This window comes from Meleagris gallopavo, chromosome 9 (genome assembly GCF_905368555.1).
Source record: "Meleagris gallopavo chromosome 9, MGAL_WU_HG_1.1, whole genome shotgun sequence".
In the NCBI taxonomy this organism is placed as follows: domain Eukaryota; kingdom Metazoa; phylum Chordata; class Aves; order Galliformes; family Phasianidae; genus Meleagris; species Meleagris gallopavo.
Window position 1 is genome coordinate 3,877,638 of NC_139412.1, and position 25,913 is coordinate 3,903,550.

General features: G+C 44.4%; 1 protein-coding gene across 1 annotated transcript in view; it reads right to left on the bottom strand.

The window, feature by feature from the left end:
• The window catches only part of GPC3 (glypican 3), a 115,381-nt gene that overhangs the window by 83,951 nt on the left and 5,517 nt on the right, over nucleotides 1-25,913 (bottom strand). The window contains exon 2 of the mRNA XM_019618147.3: nucleotides 24,485-24,646. Coding sequence (XP_019473692.3) covers nucleotides 24,485-24,646 — 162 coding nt within the window. The remainder of the gene's footprint in view (nucleotides 1-24,484; nucleotides 24,647-25,913) is intronic.

Below are 25,913 nucleotides of genomic sequence, written 5' to 3' on the forward strand. Positions count from 1 at the left end.
TAGCTTTTGCTTGGTTTTTTCTCTGTCTTTTCTCTGCTGCAAGTGGGAGCTTTTACATGAGGGTTATTCATTTCTGCCTGTAACCCCACCTGACAGCAATGCCTCAAAGCCTGCAAAGCACCAAGAGCAGCTCTGCAGGGAGCACCCAGCCACGCCGGGCAGAGCAGAGCTGCCCTCTGCACACCATGAGGCACCAGCTGCCTTCACCCACGGTGCTTTCATGCACTGCTTACAGTTATTTGAATAGCACAACCCTCAATGCAGGCACACGCATGAAGGGTAAAATAGATGCTGTGTGCAGAAAAGTGGTATTTACTTAAGAAGATCGTTTTTGCAGCTGATGGACTAGAACGGTTTCCAATGTGTACTCAGATGCAATCATGCATTCTGCTACTTTTCCCTAAAGAATCATAGAACATCCTGAGTTGGAATGGACCCTTCATCAAGTTTCTCTGCATCCCAAGTGGATGGGTCCATTGGATGGTGGCTTCACCTCACCCTCCACAAGGCTTCTTTCAGCACACACTCAGAATCCATCTCCAGTAACAACAGGTTAGAGATGTGAGATGGGACCACTGTCCCAGAGTTATTCAGGAAGAAAATAAATGTCTTCTCTATTAAAAAAAAAAGGCACTGAGGAAGAGCACAGCTCATTCAGCCCAATAATCCTCCTGCACTGTTACGCTGGAACCAATGAGTTCCCAATGGCACATCCTCTCCAAGGTATTTCCACACTTCATATTTGAGGCCTTATTAGGAAACAAAGGATTTCAGAATAAAGCAGAGGTTCCACTGCCAGCACTGCCTCTGCATTCGTTATCTGATGCAGACACATTTGTTCTTGCTGAGCTTAATGACTAACAGACGAGCTGCGATTGCCAGTGCCCTATCAACTGCTCTTTGCTGCACACATACACCCAAGCCACATTTCCTAAGGAATATGCTAATATCTGTCATTCAGCTGAGCAGGAATTAGATCTAAAATGTTACGAACAAACAGCCCTGCTTTTTTCAGGGAGGAGGTTGAATCTGATGACTGACAAACAAACAGCCAGCTCCATAAACGCATCAAACTCATCAAGATGAAATGTGTAATTGCACACACACATATGGGGCATTGCACTGCACTCAGCCATCTGCAGCAAGACCATATTTTAATTTCACTCAAAAAAAGGAAAAGGATCATTTTATTATTTCCCCTCTTGCACCGATTTTTGCGAATGCTTTGAAGGCAGACAAACACGTGCTTGGATTTGGAAAGTCTTCTTGCTCTTAGGAGTGAAACAACGTATTTTTAACAGTGAATCTGTGATTTTGGGCCAGCACAGCCCCATAATCACTGAGCAACACAGTGCACAATGCAGAAGCTGTTAAGCATACGGAGCAAGCAACAACATTTGGACAAATATTCTATTTTACACCCATCGTTAGTTGGGCAGGCTCTCCCTTCTAATAGCCATTATTCAAGCACGTCCAATACAGACAATTATGTGATGTCTAAAAAAAACAATAACAGGAGGAAGAGGAGGATATGAGGAACCTCATCAAGCTGTGGGTATCTCTGTTCAGTGCAGGGGGGTTGGACTGGATGATCTTTAAGTGTCCCTTCCAACTCCACTGATTCTATTATATTGATGGAGCTGACATCTGGCCAGTGGTTCAGCACACAGCCGCTGCCTGCAGCCCAAATCACAGGCTGCACTGCTCCCCTACACCAGCCATGTGAATGCCAGCACAAGTCATGTTTACATATGAATCCAGGCAAAGATTGATGAAGTTTCCCAGAAACTATTCCACTATAAAATGACTTGCTCCACTTTATCCTTTCTACCATTTAGCACTGGGGTTCCCACATCCCAAACCTCCCACCAGCAGCAAAGACATGGACTGATCCCAAAGCAGACTGGAAACGAGCACAGCACGCCGGAACCTCACCTAGCCATGGTGAGATGGGGGCCTGGAAGGGAAGTGCGGCTACAACCAAGCAGAGCAGGGTTCAGGATAGGCAGGCACACTGTTCTGCATGGGAGGATTTATGGGTACTGAAGCCTGCACTCCCTGCATCAGCTGCGTTTAGTAAATAAGTCATCAGGCTAAAAATCAAGGCCATTAATAAAAACAAAGCAGGCTCATTTTATTTGTCTCCTGACATCTTAGGCTGTAGAGCAAGGTCGGGTTGAATTTTCTCTGCAGAAACGCAGATAAGGCTCTCAAATGGGGAGGGAGGAAACAAACTTTATTAACTGCATTAAAGTAGGAGCAAGGACTTGCCTTAAAGGCAACATCCACCACATGTTGCCAGAAAGTTACCGATGCTCTTAACCATTAAGCTTTAAAGCATCTTAATGGAATTAAAGGATCTTTTTAATGGCCGAATTCACAAAAGCATATGAACAGATGATGAACAGTTTGTTAATTCCAGGAGAAATGCTCCAACTTCAGTGATGGAAAAAGCTTCAGCACTGCAAGGGAGCCATTGGGGACCTTGCATGCAATCTGCATTTTAAACCACGGGAATGACAAGCTTTGTTAAACCCTGACCTTGGCAGCGGTTGTACGTTCATACAGGATTTCATCTCAATGTCATTTAACTCTCAGTACTTATCACAGCATTTAGCAGCACTCAACTAGTTGCTATGTTTATTTACAGCCTACTCAAGTTAGAGAATACATCTACACACTGACACGTGTACATATACATATTTATGTTTTAATCCTTGAAAACGGTTAAGAACCACCACTCTTCTATCTATCTGCAGAATAAAAGGAAGGGAACCCCAAGCCCTTTGACCAAAACGAGGCGTTACACACTAAGTTGTATTGCCTCCTCGTCTAAATCTCACAACTTTCTTTTCAGTGCAGAAAGTCATAACAAAAACACACAGTCCTGCATAGCCAGCTCACTCTGGAGTACCAACTAGCAATGAAAACACAGCACCCAGGTCTCTGCATGGTGACACCCACCCTCATCTTGTGCCCTCCTCGTGCCCCCCACAGCTCCCTACAGCTGCCCCTTCCCCCAGAACACAACGTGCACAAAAACCCAAAAGTGTTGCCTGCAGCCACAATAGCAGGGCAAGGAGGTGCACTGAGCAGCAGTGAGGATGCTAGATTTTTGGGAAGCTCGGAGCCTTTTGGCAGCCACTGCTCCCTCCATCCAGCTCCGAGCAATTGCTTCACATCAGGAGGTTTAAGTGATATTTATGGCCAGTCCCCTCCTCAAACCCACTGGTGGGAGAGATGCTCAGGGACAACCAAACTGACCCAGAGGTTCCGTGTGGAAAGGAGTTGTCAGGCACAGGAGCCTGAGGTGTACTGAGGTTATTTCTGATATTGAGCAGTACTGGAGAGAGGTTGGTTTGTTGTTGGGATTTTTTATTTTTAAGCTGCTATTATGCACACTGCACTGAAAAGCAAGACAAATATGAACACTAATCTATTTTGATCATGAATTAAACACAGGAGGAGAAGACAAGTGTGATCTTCAGCAGGGAGTGCTATGGGAAAGTAAGTAATGAGTCACAGAGCCAGAAACAGAGTCAGATCAAAAAGAGCTTTACAGACAAACCAGTCAGTTCAGTGCAGCTACGTGTACCGTAATGATAACTTTGATGAGTCTTTATCACACATGCCTCTGTGTCAGTGACGAAGAAATAACAAATGCAGAGAGGAAGGCTTTGCTGACACTTGTGTACATAATTCACAAAGGAGAAGTTGAGCACACAAACATCCCAGCGCTCAGGGCAACACCAGGAGGGAACTCTGGGCAGATTCCGGATAGAAGAGCACTGCATGGTGCAGACGTGCCTGAAGTTCTCACATCACCCCCAAAATCAAGCACTTCAGCATTAGTTGTGCATTTTACAGCATTGCTTGCTGGAGGATGGTGTCAGAGGCAGAGATTCATCACATTTAATGATGTCAGGATGGAGCTAATATTTCACAGTTATATGCTGTTGGATGTTATAACACCCTGTGAGCCCTATGCCCTAAATCATTTTTGTTAACAGACATGTTTTGCGTGTGGCATCTGGTAATCACTCCAGGCTGGTTTTCTGTCAGTTTGAGCCAGTGTTCCCTGTAAGCTCACCAACGCACATTAATGTAATAAATAGGAGAAAGCTCCATGCATGTAGATGGCATCCATTAAAGCAACAGCAACCCATCTCTCAGCATAAACCCTGCAACTTTGCCACGGAGGTGTTAAGGAAGGTTCACACAAGGCTCCAGTTCCTGAAGTCCAGTCTCCTGACAGCTTTCCATCAAAACGTGGCTCTAGACCAAACCAAACAGATGGCTCTTTACCCACAATCAGCAGCATGCACTTTTTTCCTTCTCTGAGCAACTCATCCTTAACATCTTGGTTTCTAACAGCCATTTGAGGAGAAAAAAATAAGTGACATTACAGAACCACAGAATTGCCAGAGTTGGGAGGGACCTCAAGAACCATGAATCTCCATCCCCCCTGCCACAGGCAGGGCCACAAACCTCCACATTTAATACCAGACCAGGCTGCCCAGGAACCCATCCAACCTGGCCTTGAACACCTCCAGGGATGGACGGGGCATCCACAGCCTCTCTGGGCAGCTGTCCCAGCACCTCACCACACTCTCTGTAAAGAATTTCCCCCTGACATCCAACCTAAATCTCCCCTCTCTCAACTTAAAACCACTTCCCCTCGTCCTGCAGTTATCAACCTTTTCAAAGAGTTGAAATTGAATTACCACTTCCCCAGTCTCACTCCTTGAACCAAATGCTGTGTGAGGGGTCTGTTGGTGCAAGGAGCAGAGAATCCACAAGCTAGCAGCTCCAAACAGCGCCTCTGAAACCAGGCACCCATAGTTAAGTTCAGTGGGAGGGCAACCCACAGATATCTGTCAGCAAGTGAATACCATGAGCGCTAAAGAGAGCATCCTAAAGCTCAGCCAAACCAGCTGCAGCCCTAGCTCTCACCATCAGAAATATTATGCAGTGTATTACATTACAGCAACACCTCCTCACGGGCACAAGGAGGAGGCAGGGCGTGCTCTGCTTCATTGGTTTTACTGTCTTTTTGGTGAGAAGTGTTGTTATATGAAAGTCTGGGAGTGGCTTGGAGCACAGTGCAACTAGTTGTCTGAATGAATTGCTACTTGTCACACCAATTTTACCTAAACAGCAGCAGACAGCATCTAACAGGCATGCAAACAGCCCTAGAAGTGCACACACACACACACACAGCATGGCACAGTGCTCCCCAGTGACCTACCACGTACTCTCACATCCCCATGCTAACATCTCGGTTACTCATTTGTCTTCCTCTCTGCCCAGCTACGCTGGACAAAAAACCAAAGTAATATGAAATGACCTCACACTATACTGGTGTAATCACTTCTTCATGCAAGGCAGATGAAGTGTAGATGGCCCATCCGTGTGCAAACTTGAAATATAAAGCAAAGTTCCCTTCAGCACACAATCTGGCGTTAACACACCATTTCATAGGAAGGGAATCTTCAGTAAATTGCACATTTAATTTCCACGTTATGGGAAATGGTTTCCCGTAGTTCTCCCAACAGTCACCTCCTGCTATTAATGACCACAAGCAATGCAGTGACCCTTCTAACATCTGAATTCACAGCGAATATTTTAATTTCTGAAGGTGAAATGTGAGGCATATTCTCCTGTAACACTTATCTTTATGGCTCCCTTAATTCTTTAGAATTTATAGTCTCCACTAAAAGCACACTGAACATAATTGAAATAGATTTTCCAAGACGTATCTGGATTATTTTAACCTACCTTTCCTCGTTAGCCATTCATATCATCTTATTCTAACATAGGAAAAAGTATTTCCACGCTAAAAGCTTCACTGGCAGCCTTTTAAATTTCTGAAGAAAAATTTAATGATGTTTTTGTTTTAAAACTGTTGTTTCTAGCAGAGAAGGTTTTCAGGATTCGAGGGAGAGCACCAGGCAATGCATGGCCACATTGCCCAGGTGGACTGGACACAGACAAGAGGCACTGATGCCCTTCTGAATTACATCTCAAAAACAAGATGAGCCTAGGAAGACATGAAAAATTCAGGAGACAAAGACAACAGTTTGAGGAATTAACGTTTTTTTCCAGTGTTATCACTGCAGCAATAGGCACATATGGGAACTCCATGAGAGCTCCATTCTGATTTATGGTTGATATTTTGTTTAATTGAATTTTGCAAGAAAACTGTTTTCATTATTGCAAAGTGGACCTCCCATCATGCAAAGTGGGGAGGAATCAAACGCTTAGAATCTAGCTCATTTGGCAGTGACACTTGAGGAATGAACAATAGCTTGGTACATAAATCTGCTTGTTTGGCTGCCACAGATATGAATTGTCAGGACGCTTCGGAACAAAAGAAATGACGTGTCAAAGCAAATCTTTACTTTAGCTAATCAAAATGGCACACGTTGCCAAGATGCTTTACACCGAAAGAAGGCATTTATCAGAAAGTATATAAATTGACAGCAAAGCTAAAATGTAAGTGGATTGCAGGCAAAATAAGGATCTTCAAGTACATACAAGCTTGTGGAAGCTTATCACTATCTCTTAGGTTAAGCCCCATTTGTTTATTGTCTGTTGCATCCTAGTAACTTCCCCAGACCCTCCAAAGGAAGGCTGGCACATGGGCAGCTCTCACACTTCCCCAGTGCTCTGTGTTGGGGGGTGAAGCCCATTTCCAGCACTTTGCCTTTGCAACACAAAGTACTTGAAATCCCTCTAAGCCCTCGGAACCTGCTGGCCTCATTCAGAATCTCAGCAGCGCTGCGTTGTGCAGCCTGCAAACCCTCAGAAAGGCTCCCTGCAAAAACATCAGCCCTCCTCCAGCCGGCAGAAAGCTGCTACATCCCAGAGGCAGAAAGAAAAAGCCACCAAAGGTCACACGCAGACTTCTGAAGGATTTCAGGAGCCAGGCTTCACAGTCCATTAACAAGCTGGGAGCCCAGCAGATTAACCCGAGTTCAAGGAGTGCAGCTGGGGCCTATCTCCAAGGAGAGAAGCAGTGCTAACAGGCTGCAGCACTGCTTGCTGTGGGGAAGCCACACTGTGCTGTCGAGCAGCACAAATCACAGTGCATTGCTGCTTCAGCTCTCCTTTTTGCAGGTCTCCAAACCTTCCCTCCTTCCCAAACTCCTGGCTTTTTTTTTTTTTTTTTTCTCTCCTCCCCTTTCCTCTAACCTTATGTGAAAAATAGTATGAGAAGAACTCTGCTTACTGAAGTCCCTGCACAATAGGAGTCTTTGCATTTCCAGCATCTCTGCCCCATCACGACACTGATCCTGGTAGGCCTGCACAGTCCCCTTCCTGCAAAGAAGGCTACAGAATGAAGAAGTTTGGGAAGAGGCATTTTTCACAGAGCTACAAGATCAGGGCGTTTCCTACAGGAGGGTTATACTGTAGGGTCACTGCATTCTCAATTCAGCAACTCACAATAATTTATGGTCATCTAAACTCTCAGACCGCAAAGCGACTTCATCACCAGAGATGTCTCGCTGACTCTGCAGAAGAACTGATGCCATAGGACAAACGTGCCCCAGTAGACAACACCATTTAAAAGAGAAGGAGCTGACAGTTGCATTCGGTACTGCTGGGCTGTGTCACTGGGATCCAAAAGTAAATGGTACCAGCAGCTGTGTGTGTCAGTACCTCATTTCTCTGATTCCAAGCAGCTGTCATTTAATAACCTGACAAACAATTACAAGTGACTAAACACTTCTCAGTCCCTTCCTGCAGCATTGAGCACGTTGGGGGGTTTTACTTGGGCCACAATTGCAAGAAAAACAAAACAATCATAGGATCTTTGATTCTAGCTACAAAATAAATAATACATAAAATGTTTCTATCCACCAATTGGAACACGTGACATTACAAACCCACCTTCCTTAGTTGGCCAGCATCCCGACCAGGCACTCTGCCTGTAGCACATGTGCAAGCAGAGGATGCAAAGCTGTGCTTCACTTGTTTGAAACCCTCATTCCGTATAAGAGCTGCCACATGCATGTTGAAGCATCTCCTTGTTTGCAGCGGGGGCTCAGCAGAAAGAGAAGATTCGCCAAACACAGTTAATTGGGACTCCCGACCTCCTGCTTTAAATGAACAAACACCATTTTTCCATTGCTATATTGTTTTTTTAGATTTCTGACCCTATCTCTTGCAGAAGTAGTTGAGCAGTGTAGACACAATACGGTCATACTTCATAGTTAGGACTTCGGTTTGGATGAGAAATTGCCTTCTCCTAAAACAGTCAAGCAATGCTACATTTGGAAACATTATTAGGCTATTTAGTTCTTTATTAGCAGAGCCAGAGAGATTTATAGCCTACGGAAAAGGTTGTTCAATCAACAAGGAGCAACTGAAGTGAAAAAGCATTAATGCTACCACTGAGGCAATTATTGTAACACGATCACAATTCCTGCACATCTTTAATTTTTGCCAACACAACGGATTCTTTATTACGTGGATCCCTGTTTAATTAAGATAATATGATTTGTAATAATAATATAAGGTGGGTGAAACAGAATCCAGTCTTTTTAAACCTGAGCATTGCTTTCCCTCAGGGGATATCAGCACAGAAAATGGGTTTCCGGCAAAGCACTTGCAATCTCAGAAGTCAACGCACCTATTAAATACTTAGGGGGCTCCAGCAGAAAGACAACACCACAGACAACAGTCTCCAGCGAGATAAAAATCCCAGCCCAGCTCTCAGGAGCAGAATGCTGGTTTCGTTCCATTGCCATCTTATCTACCTGGAAATCCAAACAGGCAAGGAAATGCCATCACACCAGCCCTGAAAAAAACAGAGCAGTGATTCTCTAATCCCTGTCCTACTACAACACAGAGCTTTCTGAAAAATATCAGAACTCATTGGATTCTTCACTTAAAACTTCACTGGTTTGTAAACGGAACACAGATTTTTCCAGCAGACAGCGGTGTTATAGAACAGAGGGATGCTCATGTTGGAGCAATACTGCAGGGGTGCCAGCCAGACTTTCCAAGCTTTCCCAAGAGTCCAGAAATTTGTCCAGCATAAAAGCAACAATCTCATTTTCCATTGTAGGAAAAATAATAATAATAATAATCATAGACAGCAAGACAGATTTCTCATTGTAAATCCCCACTGCTTTTGCCCCATTTCCACTCATTCAGGGTGACACCCAAGTGCCACGTGCTTAGGCCCTCAAAGGAAGCAACAGCAAAAGGGAACGTGTTTCTGTGCCACTCGTTCCCTGGACTGAGCAGATCCAAATCATTCCCACTACATTCATCCAACAGAGCAAGCAGGGAACACGGGCAGTGTACACAGAGCTCAGCCCCCCATGCAACTCCCCTAATGGATGCCCCAGCCATACATACAGCCATACATCCAGCCCCAGCCAAGGGCAGCTCTGCAGACACCCTCAGAGGGATGGAAGACGTGGGTTTTTTTTTTTAAATGAAAAATTGAGGCTGTGACATTTTGGTTTTTGCTGAAGCATCTGTTTTTAGCTACAAGGCATTTTTCTGTCTAGCTCTACAGAACTCCCAGGAATTGATTTTTTTCCCGGCTTCTTTACATAGTGCCACTGCTGCTGTGTTACACACTGAAAATATTTACGAAGACATCAAAACTAAGTCAGGGTAGGACTCTGGCAAAGAGGGAGGTATACAGAAAGCAGTTTTGTCCCTTACACACGAGGAAAAGAGGCTGCCTCCTTTCACTAACCAAAGAAATGCTGCAACTGGAAGACCAGTCCCAGAGCCAAGCAAGATGAATGGCAGCTACAGCAGGACCCATAAAAACACTGATAAAAAGTAAGTTGCCATAAGAGACATCCCTGGCCTAGCACCTCTCCAGCAAGATAAGCATAATAAACTCAGCCCTAACATGGACATCAGTGTATTTTTTCAGGTGCAACCCAAATACCAAACCAGGGAGAGATGCGGGAGAAGCAGTGCCCAAATTAAATTCCATCTGTTATGTAAATAACTTTGCTTGTTGATAGAATTAGTTGCATGATTTCAGTCAACATCATCTGACCTTAAACAATGAAATTAACACCCAGAAGCCTTTTTTGAAAAGAAAGAAGGAAAAGAAAAAAAAAGGAAGAAAAGAAACCCAAGACCTTTCTCAGACCCTGACTGAAGCAATTCCTCCTGAGCCTGTCTTGGCACCTGTCAGAAACCGTGTTTTATTTTGCTTTGCACCAATGCAAAGAGGCTCTAAATATTGGTGAATTAAAACGATCACAAAACATAAAAGTGCTTATAAGGCATTTCCACATCCTCCTGGTCTGGCAACCGAGTGGCTGACTTACAAGCCAGCTGCCAATACAGAAACAATTGCTCAACTCATTTTGGAAGGGGGGAAAAAATAGAACATTTAAAATAAGACTTGCAAAGACACCAAGACTTTCTACCACTGCAGAAAGCCATCAGTGCAGCCCTATAGCCTTTACCTCTGAGCATCCACACTGACTTGGGGCAACACAGTACTGGGTCCCATAGACTCCATACTCCATGAGTGTTAAAGGAGAGAGAGCTCCCTCCATGACCATTTATCTGGGCCAGCACACAGTGTCAGCTCTCAGAGGAAGATTCCTGCCTGAGAATGGGAACTGTTAATGCCTGCACAGGGTGAACGGCAAACGCTTTGCTCCATTTGGATGTGATCCTAATTAAAATGGAAACAGAAAACCCAAAAGCTGCCCCACGCACCCAGGGACCTCTCTGCAGTTTTTCCTCAAAGAGGCAACCGAAATGAAAGCAAAAGGAAGTGTTGGCATCCGGCCTTATAGCTACCAATTATATCTGCCCAAGACTCTGTGTTGCAAGAATAGATGGCATTTCTTTCCTAAAAGAAAAGGGCTACGCTTCAGGGAACTGCATGCAAAAATACTGTAACAAGAAGGGCAAATCCAGCACTGGGAGAAACAGGGGGCTGCCTTTCAAGTCAGCATTTTCAAGTTTGAAAAATCTGACATTTTATGTGCTAAGAAACCTCCTAACTGCTGCTTGCTATTCACCACACCATGCTACTCACCGCTCGTCCTGCACTTCCTAACATCCCCCCATCTACCGCGCTGCCTTGCTTATTAAAGCGCTATTAAGTGATTAAAACAAGATCCTTGCCTCCTCCCCAGGCAGCGTGTCAAACACATGCTAACTGCTTTCTGAAATCTTCATTATTTAGCTCTTGCAATCATATCACATAACCCTTATCGTAATCATTCATTAACCTTGGGTTTTAAATAACGTTATTAATAGGGGCATGCTAATTACGTATGAATTTGTGAAGTTAGATGGCACATGGGAAGACACAGCAGGACAGGGCACATAGAATCATGGAATGGCTTGGGTTGGAGAGGACCTTGAAGATCATTAGTTCCAAGCCATGGGCAGGGTTGTCCCCCACCAGCTCAGGCTGCCCAGGACCCCATCCATCCCAGCCTTGAACGCTTCCAGGGATGAAGAGACACACACAGCTCTCTGGGCAGCAGTGCAGGGCCTCACCGCCCTCCAAGTAAAAAATTTCTTCTTAACATCTAACCTGAGTGTCCCCTCTTCAAGTTTAAAGCCATTCCCTCTTGTCCTATCACTATCAGAATGTGTAAAAAGGTCGGTCCCCCTCCTTCTTGTCAGCTCCCTTCAAGTACTGCAACTACATCATTTTGCAAAGTCAACCACTATTTCCCGTAAGAGAGAATTCAGCCCTATAGGGCAATCATGCTTCTGCCACAGAGGTTCAAAACCTTTATTAAAATCCTGACATACTGCTCTACAAAACAGTAATGTATGGGAAATGCATTTAAGCAGTAAGGACAACACAACTGCATTGTAAAGGAGCAACTATGGTTCAGCCTAAAATGTCATCGTTAGTAGGAAAATAAACAAACCATGAACACTTCATTTTACGCTATTAAGCTTTTCAAAGTATGTGGGTGACACAGCACCGTACTAAGAAACGGATCACTCACTTTCCCATTTCCCCCTGTTTAACAGGCAGATGAAGACATTATAAAGACAGAAAGGGAGTTTTTATCTTCTGATCATTTACATTATATCTATATTAACAATCAAACGCATCACAGGCAGTGAAAGAACTGTTGTCAGATACCATTTTAATGACATGCATTCCTTTAAGTGCATCCTGTATTCTTCATATCATTAGAAGCAGGGGAACATTAATACAATACTAATGGCCAAGCAAGCTTCAAGTTACAATAAGCACTCTCTTTCCCCATGATAACAGCCCATGTTCTTGTTCCATTTCTTCTTGAAGACTGAAGAAAAGGTAGAAATCTGAATATAGTGGCTGACTACATAAGCACTACTATCTGTGCTTATGCTCCACTATCTATCATGCTTTATTATGTCTGAGGCCCACCAGAAACACAGGCAAAGCTACTTATTTCTTTTTTCCAGTTCTTCCTTCCTATCTTTTTTGTGCCGGAACACTGAAACCACAGCTCTCCATAAGCTCATCAAGATGCTCTGGTTATTTATGTATTTGTAACACAATGCTACACCGCCACCATTCAGGTGGACAACAGCCCTTAACTGCACAAAGAACCTACATCATCATCTCCTTATCACTGAACCAAAGCTCCTTGATGAGCTCTTCCTCTGAGAGGGCAGAAAGAAAACCACCATTTACAAGGTCAGAAAGAGCCAGGAGTACAGCTCTGTGGTATTTTACCTCCCCTTCTCCTTTTTGCTAAATGAGAGCTCCAAAAGCTTTTAAGAAATGCACAGAGCCCATCCAGTTTCCTTCTCCTTGAACCCAGCACACAATGCACGCAGGAGTTACATCTGAGCATTAAGGAGAGGAGAATACTACTGAAGAGGATAGCAAGTCATAGTCCGTTAGCTGTAATTACAGGAAAGACTAATTTATGAAGCAGATAAACTCAGGTATATAAATTGGCTCTATAGAGTAAGTGCACAGAAGGTAATGCTTTCTGAAGAGTTTACATTGCTCCCTGATAATCAACGCTTAATTAGCTCTTTTTATCTTAATGCAGATTTTCTCTCTTTAATGTTACTGTTGTCCTTTTACTATCTCATCTGTTCCCCCATCATTAGTGCCTTTGTCCTCTGACAAAAGCCCACTGCTAAGGGGAAAGTGCCAAGGTAATTAATTTTTCAGTAAAAGCCAAGTTGTTTTCTCCAGAACGTTTCACACTTCACAAAACGTCAGAGATGTCAGAGTACATAAGCAGGAACAAAATCAGAGATCTGCTTCCCTATTAATGCTGCATGACCTCTTCAGCCATCTCACCCTGGGAGGGGGAAGCCGGGTGCTGCACAGAGAGCAGGAGGCAGCCATGGGGCTGGCACCAGCAGGTCATAAAGGGAATATTTTAAAACACAGAGAGCAGGGAACCGAGTCCTCCTGCCTCGGGAGCTGGCTGAACAGCTCTATGGGGAAAAAAGGGCACGCAGCCTGGAGGTCAGCAAGGAAGCAAGATTAGACCCTCAGTCCCCAGTCTCGAATCCTTTCTTTACATACTGATGCATGCAGCGGGGGCAGCCCAAAGTTTTAGTCCGGTGCTGTCCTTCACCACTACCTGTCCAACTGAGGGACCCTTCGGGACCTTCCTTTCAGCACGTTGCCCATAAGAAGGCACAAGGCACCTTCAGGGATAACACATAGGGTCCTGCTGCTGTCCCTTTATCCTTCAGTTTAGCTGCTGCTGCTTTACTGCAGCCTCAGCTCCAGCACAGGCACAAGCCCCGCACTTGGAGCCTTCCAATACATCACAGTGAGTTATGTGCACTTTCAGACCTCTACAAAAACACTTATGTGCAGGGAAGAGGAGATATATCTCTGCCTTGCCAGGACAGCCCTTGCAGAAAGGCTCAGGAACAACAGCCATTGGCCTCAGGAAGCATTGCTGCCACTTCCAGTGGAGTTTTACAGCACTTCAGATCAAGGGGCTCAGGTCATTGCCCGCTTTCATCACTTGGTGTAGTTAACAGCTGGTTATATGCTGAAACCTGGCACTAATGCAGCAACCTGGTATTCAATCTCCCCATTCCAACCATGGGTATCTCAAAAGCATAGTTTGGTACAACTTCTATGAAGCTTTGCCCCATCCCTCCAGCGGCTCTTCCACTGTCACCCACTGAACCACGAGCAGCTGTGTTACTGCAGATTTGAGCAACGCTTCATTGACAAGACGGTGGTGTTGAGCTCTACCTGGGCTACTGCAGCATCCTCTGCAGCTCTTGAGACCTGACATAGGCTCAGTTCTTCTTAGATAAATAAATAAAAAGAAAGCATCCATTTTCCTTCTTTTCTTGTTCCATTTTTCCCAAGCACACTAAGTAACATTAAATATTTTTGGTATACTCCTAGCGGTTAGATTCAAGTCCTTGCATGAATGACATCTCTCAACTAAGTTAGCTTGCTGGATTAGTCTCTGTAGACTTCAAACACCAATATCGAAATGCTTTCCATGCAAGAAAGTCAGCACATTTTAATATGCTCACACTCACTGGCGCTGCTGCTATCATAAACAAAAAAGCACAGCAAGTTACAGGACTAGAACAGAAATTGGCATTGTGGATGCAGCAACAAATAGTCCTAAATTAAGACTTATTATTGTTGATTAGCAAGATTTGTTACAGTCATCTATTATTCATCCTGTAATCTGTTTGTGTCTTACAGCTACTCGGGCACCTGAAAAGGTCTGAATGGACAGAGCAGTTCTGCTCACACAGATCTAGCTGTCAGGAAGCAACGTTCCTAAGGCTATATGTACAGAGGATAAAAAGCCACCTAACATTCTGCAAAATCACTTGGATCTGCTGCTTTTGAGTCTTCTCCAAACCTCTGAATGCAATATCACACTGCTTCACCTACATGTCTATTGCAGAAAGCATTAGAACTGACTGCAGGCAGAGCTGGTAGCCCTGCATGTTACAGTTGCCTAACGCTTCTGATCTTTAAATCCTATTCCTGCTTACCTATTTCTTTTTGCCAGGCTCCGACCATCCGGATTGCAACTTTGCGTGCTTCTTGTCTGCCTTAGGGCAAATTTTCATTTCAGCTTAAATGGTTCAGCTGCTTCTGAGAACAAGGCAGTACAAAATCCTGCTGACCTTTTCTTTAATTAGCTGAAGTGTTTCCCAAGCTTAGAAACGGAACTTGAGTTCTGACAGCATTTTGTGAGAGCCCACAAACACGAACTCCTCTGTCACAGTTTAGGGGATGCGACTGGATTGGGTTTTTGCTGTACCTGTGGAGATGAACCCAGATCCAACTCACTTGTGTTTGGAGGGGAGTGGGGAGTAGTCAGAGTTGAAATACATTGCTGTTGTTGCTTCCAGCCTTGAAATCTTCTGTATTTTAAAAGAGTGCCTGGATTTTGGAGCATTGCTACTCCTTTTTGCTAACTTACAAAGAAGCATAGCTCAAGTGCTTGGAAATCGGACACTTCTTCTCCAGAGCTTTGACAGCTCCAGGAGTTGTAAGGTGCGAACTGCACAGAGCCAGCAGTAGAGAAGGAAGCTGCACCCTAAGTCAAGACTACATCTTGAATACATAATACTACACTGTGGTGAACGCAGTCAAAAAAGGTCAAAAATGTGCTCTTTTTTGAGCATTTCAAGTTTTCCATCTGTGGAACAAACATACGCTTAGTCAGTGCTGTACATCATGAAACACCACAAAATTAAAGGGAAAAATTCAAAATATTTTAAGAAAAAGACCTGAAACAACGAGGAGAAAGGAAGTGGCTCATTAAGGGGCAGCGTTTGTTCCATGCCCTTACACAAGGAAGAAAGCTTGTGGGAAAACACATACAGCTTTATAATTAAAGGCTGTATTCTAGTGCTCAGGACAGAAGAAATCAAATGGACGTGGGACAAATTGCCTGGTTTGCTCACAGCCTTCATAGGCTTTTCAACCTCAATAACATTTAGAAATATCTCCTTGAGAGCAGTTCTGTGATCTCGCTGTTGGCTGAGCCAAAGCCAAGAGGATCAATGGGATCTGAAGAGGTGACCTTCCATTGGCTCTGTAACAACAAGATGTGGTTCATTTTCGAATATTTGCTTACCAGTGAGTCTAATTATTTTTCATGCTTATGTCACAGCTAAGTATCACAAGGCAGAGAAATAGATGGTTTTCAACCTCTCGCCAGTTCAAAGACTGCCTTCTCATTTGATGTGAACTGTTTGCTTTCATTTAATACTAGTAATTCCGCATGCTTTGCACCCTCAAAGTGAAAGTCTATGCAACCTAGTCAAAATAATCTTATATTGTCTATTAGTTCAAGAAATAGATTCTGAACCACATCCCATAGAAAATGAATCTTCTTTCTGAAATGTCAAACACACCGCCTGCTCCTTGCTGGCAGCAGAACACAACACGCAGGGCTATTGATATCATTTCCAGGCCATTATCTAAAGTAACAGCCTAATGACAAGGCAAGCTGTACATCCCAGCCCTCTTCTACAAAGCAGAGGGATGCAATGCTTCATACCATGAGCAAAAGATCTCAGGCCATCTCAAAGACCTCCATCTAGTTCTTGCTAAGTACCAGCAACTCCCAAAGGTTTCACAAGGAGGTCGAGCCCAGCTGTGAGGTCTGACATCAGGGACCAAGCACTCCCCTGACAAGCAGTGGCATAAATAACACTCCTAAAACTCTCATCCAGACAGAAGCTGAGCATCAAAATTAGCCAGTAAAGATTTTAATGGCACAAGTGGTAATTATTACCCTGCCGTGGGATGCTATTTTCTTCCATTTAAAGAAGTATTTGGAATTTATGAGCCAATATTTAAGAACAGTTGCTAGACTGTCTCCACTTGCATGGGAGGCTGAAGCAGACTGAAATAATTTCATAATTAAAAGGCAGTAAAATACGTGTGTCATTTTGATATAATTCCTTGGAAATTCTGTAGCAATCTGATTTCATTTTTTTATGAGGTAGATTCAAGAGAACGTGTCGATCTGATAGGTTTACACTAAAGGAAGAGGAAAGAATGTGAAAGCTCATCTCCTCACATGGATTACTAGGCCTATTTAATTTCCTTTCCCTGAGAAATGAACATCGTTTTTCACTGCAATCATAACAGGAATTTGACGAGTACAAATACGCTGCACCACTACAATCTGTTACTCATCAATTTTCTTCAAAAAGTGAATTCCAAAGCCATGAACTGTAATCCTAGATGCAGCCTTACTGGTCTCTACAGCTTTTAAAATTGCTTCTTTATGACACTCCGTCATAGATTTTCTGACGTGAAGATGACAAATTTGGGAAGAGCTGATCAGCAACAGAATTCTTTTACCATTGATCTACACTGCTGTTTGTTTTGCCTTGTCTCAGAGGGTTGGGTTTCTTAAACCTCACTTTCTAACCAACAGACTTACGTGACTTGTTTTTCCCAGTGCAAAATCAGATCATTTGTTGCCCAATTCAGATTGTTTTTCTAAGTATTAAATGAAATAGGCAGCACTCCCTACATTTCATCCAGCCTCTGCCCTGCTGCACACAGAGATGCCCGCACACAACTCAGATGCTCAGATGTATAAATGCATCATTTAATGGGGATGAACTTACTTCCATGTGCCAGTTGTCCCTCTGTGCAGCACCAACACAACTTCCAGGTGCTGCATCTGGGAGAAGAGCAAAAACAAGAAAGGGAAAGGACGAAAAACTCATTTCACCATAATGGCCATCCATCTGACAATCTAGAGCATGAAATAGAGCTAAAAACATTCTGAGCACGTGGCGATTCTGTGAAAATGGGGCTGGAGATTCTTCCATCAGCACCAAAACTCAGCACTGTTAGAGGGAAACAGGACACAGCCTCTGCCCTGCTGCACACAGAGATGCCCACACACAACTCAGCACATATCCTCCAACGCCCGCAGAACTGCAGCTGTGATTTAATTCTAAGAGGAAGAGATGTTTTGAACACAGCTTGGTTGGCCACACATCAGGCAATCACACAATCACAATGCTCAGCCTTGTATCTCAAACTCTACATAAACACTTACCCATGCTGTATGAGCCTGTAAGTTCCCAAGACCTTTCAGACCAGCATCAGCTACAGCTGATAACCCAGGGTTATGGGTTCTCCAGCTAGCATCAGCCACAGACACACTGGTCTGAACTCGGTGCAAGCCCTCAGGTGTCTCCCTGCTGCTCTTATGAGAGGTATTCTGCTTTGTTTCTAAGGAGCAAAATGTCCTTAGAGTGACATACACACCCCTTTGGTGCCCTTTGATACTGGAAAGAGTACAGAGACCTGTGCCTCTTCTGTACCAAAGGAATAAAGTCAATGCCAAGCTACTGAGTAGTGAAAGACCAGATTAACACATTCCTATCATTTCAGACCTTCTGAAGGATGAAGCCCAAACCTTCAAAACTGGATTCTCAGTGCCTTAAGCTTACAGACTTCTATGGGCCACTCATGTAGAAAGCTCTCATCTGCCTTCACTATCTGAGCAATGTGTTGTCTTAAAAAAAAAAAAAAAAAAAAGGAAAATACACAGATTAACATTAACATACTTCTGTAGGAAAACGAAAGATTATAAAAATTGCTAAAATTGATTTCACACCAGTGGTGAAGTCAAGGTAACACACCTGAGGTGGCCAACGTCACTGGAGGGAACGCGAAGCCACAGCATATCGATAGTTCAATTGGCTCAGCATGAGCTCATTGCCACCAGCTGAAATGCACCATTGGCTGCCTTATCGTTGTGTCTTACTGCTCCTTTAGAAGTAAAGAAGATGACAATCTAGCAAAAGGTTTTCTTTAGAGATAGGTCCCTGTCTTCACTGTGGGGTGCGGGCTTCTTCCTCCCTTCCCTCTCCAGAGCTTGCAAACCGGTTCGTTTGCATTCTGAGTACTTTGTGCAAGGAGAATGCCTCTATTTATCCTTACAGGCCAAGAGATGGAAGATATTGGGGCATCCATTTCTGTGTGGAATGACAAAGGGAAGTTGTAATTTGACTACTTCGTATCATTAGGAGGCTCTTAGACAATGCTAACACTTGAACTATCTGGAGATGGAGACTCCCAGCTCTGAGTGTAATTAGAGCAGACAGACCTGCAGAAGCAGACACCCCCAAACTCTGTGCATTTCATGCTTTGCAAGAGGGCCACATCTCTTCTGCAGGCAGGGCACCACAGGAAAGCAGGCATAGAGCTGGCAGAGGATGGTGTCCCATAGCAGAAGAAAGGCTCACATATAGCACGAATGTCCCCACATACCCCGAATTGATGACCCCCCCCCCCCCCCCAGCCCAGATACCCAATATCATGTTTAAAATCTGCTAAAGCAGCATTTAGGCAACTGTGAAAAGCCCCCCATTAAGCTCCAGGCCTCATTTCACCACCAAGGGAAAAGACATCAGCAGTATTTAATTGCAGGGGAACTAAAGAGAGACAGGACACGGGAAGTGCCGCACTACACATCACCACCCAGGTCCCCCCGGGCTGCTCCCTCCCAGCACCACCAGCTCTTTGTGGGAGCAACCCTTACCCATCACACCAAGCCACGCACTGGTGCCATGCCGGCATCTGAAATCCAGGCAGCTGGAGGGAGAAACAAAAGCAACATCAAGCAGCTTTTCAAACCTCCCTTCCCAGCAGTGTGCACTGTCACGCAGTACTTCCAAACCCGTGCTTTATGCGGCTCAGGAGGGCAGTTTCATGCCCTAACTCCTGCATGATGGATTTTACAATTTGTTAAAGAAACTCATCAATCCTCAGCAGTCATTTTTAATGCCCAGAGCCTCCACAACTTCTGCATTTTGCTGATCCCCCAATTTCAAATCGTTTGAAATGGCTGCTCCTATTACCGCTGCGCTCCTAAAGCTAAGCATTATGGCACACTTCAGACTTCCAGCTTCATGCACTACCATAGTAAACAGATTAACTGTGATTTATGAACAGTAAGTTCTGGTTATTTGAAAGGAAACATTACCTCCATAGACCAATACTGACAACTGGAGATTTCCCATTATGCAGCTCTTCCTACCTACCTGTAATCATTAGTTTATAACGCCAGTATCAGCCTGGGAAACATATCATCATCATTTGCCACTACAAACTTTGGGCTTCTAAAGCATCTGGCAGGAATCATAGGAACTACTGCCAAAGGAGAAAACTGGCCTGAGACGACCCAGCCAGACAATTGCTATTTTAAATACAAGGTAATGAAAATAGTTGTTTTTTTTTTTTTAAAAAAGCACAATAAAGCAATAAGTTTCCAAAGAGAAAAAACATTACTACAGAGATGCAAAAAGGGATGCATTGGTGTATCATTGAGCAAAGAACTAAATAGGAATTATCAGATGATACAGAGATCTGCTTGTGACGCTTATTCACTTGTAAAGTCCAATTATAATTTTAATATTCTTTCCCAAAAATGAATCCATTCTGAGTCTCCTCTAGAACATCAGAGGAACATTTTACAGGCCCACAAGCAAGAGTCAGCATTACACAGCACACCTCAAGCCACCGAGCTGACCCACCACACATCACATGGGTCTACTACTGAGAATCTTTTTACACTGATTCCATTTACCATAATCTCTTTTCTCCTGCACTAGAGAAGCTGCTCACAAGGCCTGGCCAACGGCACAAACCTACTTCACAAAAATCACAGAATCAACCATTCACTTACCCCAATATTGCCCATTAATCCATGTTCCCAAGTATCACATCTACATGCATCTTCTCAGAAGGACATCAGATCCCGTGCACACACCATGGCTGCAGCATGCTTGGACCATTCTGTCCCCATTGCAGACCCTCCCTGTGCAGGGTTGGTTCAGCTCCAGGACTTCCCAGCTCCCAGCACCCCTCTGCTGCTTATACATTCAGAAGTTGATAATTTTTCAGGATAGAGGCTTGTTCCCCTAGCTCTCCCTCCCTATTTAGCATGATGCTAAAAGCCCGTTCAAGGCTCTTCGAACAGCCAACACCTCAAAGACTGTTAGATTTAATAGGTTTAAAACACATATTAAACTATTCAGGGTAGGTTGAGGTTGGATATTAGGAAAAAATTATTCTCAGAAAGAGTGGTGCTGCACTGGCACAGCTGCCCAGGGGTCAACATCCATGGAGGTGCTCCAGAGCTGTGGGGATGAGGCACTGAAGGACGTGGGGATGGACATGGTAGGGATGGACTGGGGCTGGTGATCTTAGCAGTCTTTTCCAATCTTAACAATTCTATGGTTCTATTCTATGCGATACAACAAGAGCCCTGCTCAGCAGCACTGCTAGCAGAGGACCCTTCTTCACAATCACCGTGCAATACCTCCCACTACACAGCCAGTCTCTTCTCGCCTAATCGGTGCTGCACACATCCTGGATTTACACACACAAGGCATAATTAGTAAAGATAAAAAGGTTTTCTTATATACTTATACCTCTTTAAGAGAAGAAAAGAAACCTCAGTTCCCTCACCTTGACTCTAAAGTAGTAACAGCAGCTCGTGAAAAATGAAAAGCCTTGAAGGGTTCAGAATAAGAAACTTGGAGAGACAATCGCTGATCTTTTATCTTCCAGACTTCAAGCAGAATCAAGTTCTTCAAAGAAAACTCAATAAAGCCCAGACATTTTCATCATAACAAAATAAATAATTCAGTCATGCGTTCGAGGACTCTGACATTAGGATTGGCTATTTGATATATTTGTGGCTTAGGTGCCTCTAAACTGATTAAAGATAACCTGATAGAAGCTTGCAACGTCAAAACCGCCTTCGCTCCTGACAGATATGAATGGATAGCGTAAATAACTATAAATAACCAGAATGGCTGCATTTATGCCTAACGGAGGATTTACAGCCTGCAGAGCTGTCTGGTAGGACCAAGAATTACAGCTCTGCCTTTCTCCTCCTGCAGAACGAGAAGGGAGAGGAGCTGAAGTTCTCCTCGCACCACTGCTCTGTCAGGACAACTGAGAATCCATGAATAAGAGGCAACCATAGAGATGCCAGCAGGTTTGGCCACATTGACTTGTGTAGCCTTCCTAGGAACTGCTCTGAGACAAGCATCCCAAAAGCCCCTGCAATATCTGTACCTCCTGCAAGCTCCCGCTGGGTTCCCAAGGGAGCTGCCACACTTGCAGCTGGATGGGGACATCACCATCAGTCCTACACACTGCTGTAGGTGCAGGTGTCCTTTTCCCTGGGACGTCCTTCTGTGCTCAACAGTGCCACACTCTTTACCTTCTTCAAAAGAGTACTTTTCTCCATGGAGGAAGAACCAGGAGGAACGCATCATGAAAGTTACACTGAACAGCTGCTATAGCTTTCCCTTTGCTACCCACAGCATAACAGATTATCATCCTGCATTCTAGCAACAAGTGAGCTCTTACTCCTGAACCTGGGAAGCAGACAACAGATGCAGATGCACACAGCCCACTGCTCCCCCACTTGTGGGCAGAGCTGCTGAGTGTGTGTGGGGAGGAAGAGAACAAGAACAAAACTCATTTTGTTGTGTTTTCCTTACACAAAGCCATAATAGTCACAGATACAGATTGAACAGTTAGAAAATTAGTGGCGTTTGTTGAAGGCTTTTTTGTCATTTTAATTGAAAAAAAATGCAGAGGTGGAAGTGGACCCAAGTAAAAAGCCAGGATATAAATCAAGAAAAATAACTGGGAGTAACGACAGGATGGGAATGGCTCTTGCTACTTGCAAGTGAGTTGCACTGATTCACTACTTAGTCGGGATGAGAAGCCAGGAGCAACATTAAATGTCACTGTCAGGAAGACACGAGAGCTTGTTTGGGACTGTAGGAACTCAGCTGGAGCTGCCATGGGCTGAGAATCTGAGCCGTGAGGTGTGCATGGACAGATAGCAGCATGGTTATACTGCACAGTAGTGAAGGGAAACTGCCTGCAGAGACATCTGGAGTGAGATTTAACTGCAGTGGAGGCAGCTACAATCAATTGTAACACTGTCAAACTCAGCAAGTTTCCAAAGGATTAAATCATTACTTAAATCATCTTCATAACTCAAAGAAGTGCCTCTAAGACGAAGCCCGGCACTAATCGTACCATTTACATTTTGTGAAGGAAAGGGTTCTTTGTTGGGATCTTTCCTTCTAACTGCAATAACGAGAAAGCCCAAGGGTCTAAAACTAATAATCTAATAATCTTTGCTAAGTGAACACTGTAACAGATAGGCCTGGATGAGGTCTTCAGTAAATGCCAGGCAATTTCCCTTGATCTTTATCAGCGTAGATGTAGCTCTGGCTTCAGCAAGAAGAAATTAAATTTAGTGCAAAATAATAACATCTGGGTGAGATTTTGCTTGTCAGACCAGCGGTCCCCTTGGATGCCGGGCTAAAAATATTTAAATGAACTCTGACAGGTTTTATGTTTGTGTTTAATAGGAGCGGTTGGGATACGTTTCCATACCAACACATCACCCCGCTCCAGACAGCGGTGCAATTACTCATCCCCAGAGCAGGAGGATCCCCGCAGGGAAGCTGAGAGAACTCTCCCTGCTGAGGGCTGGCACTGCTCTGAGCCCCACTGTTCTCACAGCCTCAGATCCTGCAGCCCACAGCAGAGACCTGCCCCGCACCATGAGCAACGCCAAGCAGCTTAGCACCCAACTGCCACCTCTTGAAGTCAGACCATCCCTAAAGCTCTGGCACAGCTGTCAGAACACAAACAAGCAGCAAAAAAAACCACTTTTCTTTTAAAAAAAAAGCATTCAGCAAACTTCAAGCCTTTTAATTTGAAGCTAAGAGAAGAGCACGATTTTAAGTCCAATGAATTGCCCCTTCCAAGTTCAAAACACTTGATACGATGTAATTGAAGCAAGTACATGGGTTCCACTTAGAAATTCCTCTTATACAGTGGGACTGTAAAATATATCATTATTAGCCTCGACCCTTCTTTTAGCAGGAATTCTGCAATTAAATGCTCTTTGCCACCTCCCCCGAGAAGAATGGCAATGCAGCCAAACAAGGCTTTTCAGAACAGTCCCTGCGCAGGGAAGGGGCTATCATGGTCGGGATGGAAATCACTGTAAAAATAATAATAAAACTCAGAGCAAAAGAATCAGCCCTCTCAAGAAGCAGCAGCGTGACCCATAACACAGAGGGTGCCACTCCTCCTTGCTTTGCCATGACCCCACAGACTTCAGAAGGCTTTGGATCTTGCTGTTTGTGAGACATGAACAAAAAAGTCTGATTATTGTACAAAAGTATTGTGAAGGAGGAAATGCTTCATTGCTCATTACTTTTTTTTGTTTAAATACAAGCAAAAATGCTGTTAATGTAGAAGGACAGAACCCGCATAGAAGAGCGCTCAACAAGCAAGCAAACATTTCACTGCACATTAACCACAAATAGAATAAGTTTTGCTTGCATAAAGGCCCTTAAATAATTACTGCAGATCTCAGTATTGCAAACTAGAATGTAGCTAGAATAGAACATATCTGGCAGAGGTCAGTTCTGCTTCAAAGACAATACAACTTATCACCCAGACCATTCCAGTGCTCACCTTGGAAGACAGCAGCGTTCTGGATGACGAGGAACTTCAGCTCCATGCTGGCAGACTGCAGGAGCTGCTCCATGTTCTGCCGGGCCACCACCTGGTACTTCTCCTCCATCCTCCTCGAGCAGCACGTGGAGCCCTTGGGGATGCATACCTGCAGGTCCAACCCTGCAGACAGACATAGGCAGGGAACTCGCGTTAGGAGGTGGGATTGCTGCAAGCAGAGAGGAAACCAACTGCATGCATTTTAATTGCTGCAGTTATTGTTTGATGGTTTTCTGGAATTTGTCCTGAGCAAGCAGCTTGGCCAAAGGAGAAGAGTGATAAGGACTGCTGAGGAACAGCCCTGAGAGCTTGCTGTCCTCGCATGCCAACACAATGATTGCTGCAGCTCCCGTGCACTGCATCCCTAGGAGCATGATGCTGAGTGACACAGAGCAGTGCCCTGCTGCCTCCAGAGTGCTGAGAGAGCTTCAGGGAGGAGCAGAAATGGAGGGGTAGGTGGATGAAGGAGCCAGGGCTTGAAGCTGTGGTTTTACAATGAATAGAGCAGCACATGGGCTGTGCTCATCATTTGCCTAGACTTATACAACTAGCTTGAGACAACTGTTACTTGTCTGTAACCTCCATCCTTTTGCATTCACAGCAACAGCAGTAGCAATAGGAAACCAAAAGAATCATTAGTTTTGTTGGGTTTTTTAAATGCAAACTTCTAAGCCATACACACCTCCTGAGCCCTCTCAGCCATTTCCCCATCCAATCCTTTCTCCATAGCAAAAGGCAAAGCCATGGCTTACTGCTTCACCCACCTATCCCACTGCACAGGGACAGCCCCTATGGCACACAGAGTGATGCCAAAGGCCAGTGTGCAACCACATGCCATGGGAACACCAGCACTGAACAAAACCAGGACGCAGCAGCAGAGGGAACATGGCTTGCTCCAGAACTCCAGGCTGCACTCAAAGCACTGGGCAGCGATGCACCTTGCATGGTTTGGCATTCTCAAAAGCCTGGAGGTGGGAGGCAACATCTGTTTATATTTTAGAAAACATCATCAATACAATCCAGAGGAAAGAAAATCATTTGTTGTTCAGACAACAGGAGGAGGTAGAGCCAATGAGCTGGAAGCAGCAGTAATAAGAAGCCTCATTCTCAATCAATTTTCAGTAGCAGTCACAAATAGGATAACAAGCTCATAACAGAGAAAAATAAAAGCCCTCAGCATGCAAAACCAATTCAATGCAACTATTAGAAACTCCAACAGTAAGCAACACTTCCATGCAAACACCACCGAGGCACAGCTACCTGGGGCCAGATGGCAGCAGGATGCTTTCACATCTCGGCCACTGCCATCCCAATTGCAGCACTCCAGGCATGCCAGAGCTCCCCACGAGGCTCACATTGCCCAAAAACAGCATTAGGAGTCTGTCCTATG